Genomic DNA, 6,981 nt, shown 5'->3' on the forward strand with positions numbered 1-6,981 from the left:
AAGTGCATCGATGTCAAGGTTAGTATGCGCCGAGGCGCCCTCAACCTCTGAAGCAACAGATGACCCACTCGAGGGTGTGGTCGCAATTTGAGGACTAGGCCGCAGTTGCGTCTGAATAGTTTTGCGAGTTTTAGAGTTCTTTACAGCCATCGTACACAGTCCAGAGTTAGACTTCCTAACAAAAAAAAAATCAGCGGAGCAAGACTATGCTAAATATGTGTCGAAAAAGCGCAAAAGAATTACAATATTAATCAAAATCGGCAGGAGCTTCCAAACTCACGTCTTACTCCATTAGAGCTCAGCAGCGCCCCCATATATATATATATATATATTATATATATATATATATATATATATATATATATATATATAAAATAGCCTATATTACATATTGTAATATTATATTATGTTGTACGCTATCTGTCACGCCCACTGAAGGCTCGTCAGTAGATCACACATGTGCTGATAGCGCTGAAGTGAACTAAACTTGGAACATAACCTGCTCCAGAGCAGATTATGTTAAGAGAGCAATGGTTACTTACATACCCTGAAAATAACCTCTGATTTTGGAACCGAAAGCTGAGGTTATCCACTCGCTTATCCTCAAACACACCCGGGTATGTCACATAACCTGCTTTTTGGAAATACCCCCCAGGTCTGGGTGGGCCAGTAAGGTGCAACTAGCAGGACCTGCTCCTCGTCCTCACTGATTTTGCACAGTGTCAAATGCAGAAAGGTGAATTCATGCGTTCATGATCTCAAGGTTTGATTATTGTATTGCTTTATTGGGTGGTTGTTCTGCTTTAAAAACAAACTCCAGCTAGTCCAAAATGCAGCAGCTAGAGTTCTTACTAGAACCAGAACATATGACCATATTAGCCTGGTTATATCAACACTGCACTGGCTCCCTATCAAAAATTATATAGATTTTAAAATACTGCCAATTACTTATAAAGTCCTTAATGGTTTAGCACCTCAGTAATTGAGCAAGCTCTTATCGTATTATAGTGTTATGGATGGCGTTCCTGGACCAGCAATGTGGCCATCGTCTGACCCAGGAAGCGCGCAGTGACTTTAGTCACTCTCAGGGCGAGGTCCGTTGCTGTGCGCAACTCTTGCATCAGCCCTGGGTCAGCACTACCCTTGTGCAACTCCTTTAGTTCCTTGGCCAGGTATACCTGCAGGAGTGCTATGGCGTGCAGGGTTGAGGCAGCCTGTCCAGCGGCTCTGTATGCCTTGGCCATAAGAACAGATGAGAACTTACAGGCCTTGGATGGGAGTCGCGGGTTACCCCTCTAGGTGGAAGGGCTCCTTGGACACAATTGCATCGCAAATGCGCACTCTACTGTGTATCCCCTGGCTGGCCCACCATCAAGGGTAGTGAGGGAGGAGGCACCAGACCAGTTTCGGGCAGAAAAAGGTGCCGTCTATGATCTAGTCATCTCCTCATGCACTTCGGGAAGAATGGCACTGGAGGGAGCTGAGACGGCTTGGTACACGGTGGTTCTCTCCACTCGAGCTGACCGCCTTGGCAGCCCGGGAAAGCATAGCTGTCAATTCTGGGTCAGGATCGGGCAATGCTACTCTCCCCGAAGGGGGCAAAGCAGCAGAGTCCTCATCCCCAGACTCCAGCTCACCCTCCGATGATGAAATTGACATCTGTTTATCTAGAGGAGCACCGAATGAAACGGCCAGCCCCCCATGAGAAGGACCGGCACATCTACCTGGAAGCACCACAGCTTGTGGTGTGCTAGAGGAGTGGGGGGGCCCACAGAGATTTACTCGGCAGGTTTGCCCCCACTGTAACCCTCTACATTGTGAGTAAATCACTCGCATATTCAACTAAATATTCACTCTGGCTAATATTAGACATAATTTAGTCAGCCAATGGCTAATACATTCTCAGATTTTACTCGCCAGTGTGTGAGTTGGAGGCTAAGTATAACTTTAGCACAGATATATTTTCACTCGCCGAACTCTCTGAGTTCTTCAAAGTTTCCATCTCCGTCAAGTGATCTGTGCTATTTTTCAGTTCATCTGAATGGATGTGTAGTGCACCTGTATTTCACGTACCATAAACTCTAGTGTGAAGGCACACGACTCGCCATTGCTTTGTTTCACACAGAGAGAGAGAGAGATAATTGACGTGCTACATGTAAACGATATTCTTTGTTGTATTTTCCTGTCAAAATAACAGCATTCCTTTGTAATTCTTCAGCTTATAAGAACTGCCGCTTTTTCCAGTAGTAGGCAGAGCTAATGCACAAACAGCAATCTCATTAGCTGGTGCTCACCTATTATCGTCCCTGTTTTGATTTCAGTAAATCAGTTTGAGCGAACACACACAACCTGATTAATAGTCATGAATCTACCAGCTCATTAATCCTTAGTGCATTTATATTGTTCTTATTAGCAGATGTAACGCCACGCCAGCAGAGGGAGCTCTCACCTGAGTATTGACTGATCACCGCTCCCTCTGCTTCTACAGTCATTTCCTGTTTGGGACTATTTAACATGAGTCAGCATGTTACTTCACTACGAAGTATTGTCAGTTTAGCGGTTTCCTTGTGATTATTCTGACTGCCTGTTTGTTTACGATTCTGCCTGTTTCCTCATTCATGTCTCTTGGATTGCCCCATTGGATTTACTGCCTGATTGGACTGATGTTTGTGTTTGACCTGTTTGCCTGCCTACTCGTCTCTGCATACTGGATTACCCCTGTGCATGTTGAAAGATCGGACTGCCATTACGGTACTGACACTTTGCCTGGTTTCACAACTCTGATTGTAAGATCTTCCCTTAATAAACTCCTGCAAATGGATTCTCATACTGCCTCAGCCTCATCGTTACTTGAATGACCAAAAAAGCACCACCACCAGTCCGAAGTTCAGTTAAAATGACCTAGCCTTATCGCCAAATGACTACAGCCCCATTGACTCCCTCTGCCAGTGGACTGATGATATTAACAGCTGGATGTGCCATAACTTTCTTCAGTTAAACAAAGAACAAAACTGAAGTCATTGCATTTGGAAACAAAGATGAAGTTTTCAAGGTGAATGTATACCTTGACTCAAGGGGACAAACAACTAAAAATCAAGTCAGGAATCTTGGTGTGATTCTGGAGATAGACCTTAGTTTCAGTAGTCATGTCAAAGCAGTAACTAAATCAGCATACTATCATCTAAAAAACATTGCAAGAATTAGATCTTTTGTTTTTCCAGTCAAGACTTAGAGAAACTTGTTCATGCCTTTATCACCAGCAGGGTGGGCTACTGTAATGGTCTCCTCACCTGCCTTCCCAAAAAGACCATTAGACAGCTGCAGCTCATCCAGAACACTGCTGCCAGGATTCTGACTAGAACCAGAAAATCTGAGCATATCACACCAGTCCTTCAGGTCCTTACTCTGGCTTCCAGTTACATTTAGGATTGATTTTAAAGTACTTTTAGTTGTTTATAAATCACTCAATGACCTAGGACCAAAATATATTGCAGATATGTTCACTTATAAACCTAACAGAGCACTCAGATCATTAGGATCGAGTCAGTTAGAAATACCAAGGGTTCACACAAAACAAGGGTGGTCTGCTTTTAGTTACTATGCCGCCCGCAGCTGGAATCAACTTCCAGAAGAGATCAGATGTGCTGAAACATTAGTCACTTTTAAATCTAGACTCAAAAACTCATCTGTTTAGCTGTGCATTTATTGAATGATCACTGTGCGATGTCCGAACTGATTGCACTGTATTTTACATATTCACTGTATTCTATGTAAAATCATTTTCTCTTTTTAACTGTTTTAAATTCATTTTAAATAAGTCAATTTTTAAATCATTTCCAATGTTTTAAAATTGCTTGTTTTATGTTTTTAAAATTGCTTGTTTTATTTTTGTTATTATTTTTCTTCATGATTATTTTAATTTCTTTTATGTAAAGCACTTTGAATTACCATTGTGTACGAAATGTGCTATATAAATAAACTTGCCTTGCCTTGCCTAATATGCATTCATACATGGTTATCAAGTTTTAATTCTGATTACTAAAGTTTTATCATTAAATAATATCGATCATCATGTTATAATGCTTGACTGACTGATGAGTACTTTCAGTTATTTAAAAAACTGTTCCATTTTACAAACATATATATGTACATACCTCAGTTTTTACATAATTGTTTTTTATGATTTCGGTACAGCAACATCATGGTTTGGTATGATTTCGGTACAGCAGGAGAAATTTTTTTAATAAACAGTGGTTTACTGAACAGATTGCACTTTCTTTATGTACATTCAGTTATAGTTTAAATTTTCTTAGTGATAAAAAACTACCTCAGCTTTTGCTTAAAACTATAGAGAGCCCTTTTACATTATAAGGTTACAATTAGGCCTAACAACTTAACCCAAACTTACATTTAATTAATATTTATTTTTAACTAGATCAACACTTTAAAAACAAAATTGTATGCAAACGTAAATTACACATAATGCAATTTTTAAATTAACTTATAAATAATAACATTTCTAAGCTATTTGTTAAAAGATATTCAATTACAGACTGGCTGTAATAGCATGTTTCATAACGTATGTTTAAATTAATCTATTAAATAATTAAGTCTTAACAGGTTAAGTAAAATATAATGAATAGCCTATATGGTGTAATATTTTGTGAAATGCTCCTCTATAAACTTAATTTCTCAAGTGAAGAAATTCTCTTACTTGTTTATTCGCGTAAAACTAGTAGTACAGAGGAAGGAATAATACAAGTTGTGTTGGGTTTATACCAGCACATTTCTGAACTGTACCAGAAGCGGCTCTCCAAGGCATTTATATAGCGATCTGTCATGCCACATCAAAGAAAAAAAACAAACATAAAAAAACTGTACTCGTTCAGGGACACATGCGTACCGAATGGTTCAGTACGAATACGTGTACCATTACACCCCTAATATATTTATCGTTCTGGCGAGTAAACTAAAAAATTAACTAGCCAATGGCGATTCAATTGCCAAGGTGTCCGTAGAGGGTTGCACTGTAACCCTCAGGTTAACCTGCTTATTCACCGAAGTAATCCTCTTCTGCGGAACAGAAGGGGAATTAGATCGGGGCATAGATAAGGGGTCTCCACCCCTCTTGAGGTATTGGAGTCTCAACCGCAACGTCGTGATGGTCATGCCGCTACAGCAGTTGTATGTCTAATCCACGAAGGCAGCTTCAGCGTGCTCGAAGCCCAAACACGTGATGCAACAATCGTGACTGTCATCTGGTGCCAGGTAACGACCGCATCCAGAAACACACGGGTGAAACAGCATCTTTAGAAAGACGCACAGTCATCTTTACAAAGATGTACAAGTGTATGCTCTTTCAGGGAAATTAGCTCTTTCAAAGTGCTGAAGCGCACAACGGAACCACAACTGCAGGGCCGTCACACCAACACTAGTGCTGAAGAAACAATAGAACTGCTCGGCTCTGAGGCGAAAAGCTGAATATGCATTGCACCTGCTGCCTACTTATTCTCGTGCCGCGACAAGCAGCAGCTGGATGCAGTTATCAAATGCCAATGTGCATTGGCTCATTTTTGTTTACACTCAGTAGATTGGTCTCTTGAAGCGAGATCCCAATTTGTCGGTCACTGACGTGACTCGGGGTGACCAACTTAAAGGAAACATTTGATTCTTTCAAAAGGACTCATTCAGGAATGAATTTCATGCATTTGTTAAATAACATGGACAAGAGAGGATTCAGTAAAACTCACAGCAGTGAAAGTTCTTTTTTTGTTGACTGTACCTTGTGTAGAAGTTACTGCTGTCTTTAGAGTTGATTTTGTGTTGTGGACTGGAATCACAGCTTGAGCTGTAAAGATGAATGTTCAGATTAATCATACTGTAAAATATGACAATCATATTTTAATTAGTAAACAAGATAACTAGCACTATACTAGCACATCTAAAAGAGACTGTTAATATCTGACTGATGAGATTGATTTCTCACCTGAAATCCTGACAGTATATTTGGCTGAGGTTTTGAGTTGATTTCTGTGAGTGACTTCACATTTCCACCCTCTGATGTCATCTTCATTCAGGAGTGTTGTATTCAGAGTGCTGATACAGTGTCCTGCTGAGAATAATATCTGATATCTGGAGTCTGATATCGTAAATTTAACACCAGCCTGATTCACCCAGAACAGCTGAATTCTGTCGGAACTGATCCAATGATAACAGGAGACTCCAGCAAATGAATATGAATACAACTGACAGGAGAGAGTCACAGAGCGGCCTGCACTGATCTCAGTCTGTGAGGATGATGACGACGAAGAGACTGAAACACAAAATAACACACAAATCACACACTTTTCAATCATCATGGGAATTTAAATGAAGCATTTGCCCTTTTTAAATCAACCACATAATCATAAAATTACCATGAAGAACATGCAAAAAAACATAAGCATCAGTTCCTTCTTGTTGGTGTTGTCCATTCACATCTGTCCATTGTTGGCAGATGTAAGATCCATAATCTCTTTTTGTGACGTTCTTGATGTTCAGAGAGCAGTCAGACCCCAGACTCAGTCTCTCATGACTCTCTGTGTGTTTCTTCTTTATCCCTAAACCAATCACTTCAACTGTTCCTGAATGAATGAATCTGTTATAGAGCCATGTAGTTGATTTGCAGTCATGAAGAGCATTATTACAGCGCAGACGGACATTTTCACCAGAACTGATGAACACATGAGCCTCATCCTCTCCACTGGTACCTGAAACACAATTTGAGTGATCATGTAAGGGAAACAGTCAGATTTTGCTCTAAAGGAATTATTTTATTTATAGGACATTTTGAAAGAATCACTGTTTTTCGGCTGATCCAATGAATCGGTCAGCGATTAATTCAATAGCCATAACTATCAACACTGCAATGGACATTAATATTCAAAACACAGTGAGAACATGGGTTTACCAGCATTGGTAACAAGATCGGCAGTTTAAGAG

General features: G+C 40.2%; 1 protein-coding gene across 1 annotated transcript; it reads right to left on the reverse strand.

Moving 5' to 3' along the window:
- Positions 1 to 5,826: 5,826 nt before the first annotated feature.
- On the reverse strand, positions 5,827 to 6,774 carry LOC122141059 (the record flags this gene model as incomplete). Its single annotated transcript, XM_042746942.1, has 2 exons — positions 5,827 to 6,313; positions 6,417 to 6,774. Coding segments are annotated over 2 exons (717 nt in total), but the record flags the coding sequence as incomplete, so codon positions are not given.
- Between the last annotated feature and the right edge of the window lie 207 nt (positions 6,775 to 6,981).

The sequence above is a fragment of the Cyprinus carpio genome, chromosome A4 (genome assembly GCF_018340385.1).
Source record: "Cyprinus carpio isolate SPL01 chromosome A4, ASM1834038v1, whole genome shotgun sequence".
In the NCBI taxonomy this organism is placed as follows: Eukaryota; Metazoa; Chordata; class Actinopteri; order Cypriniformes; family Cyprinidae; genus Cyprinus; species Cyprinus carpio.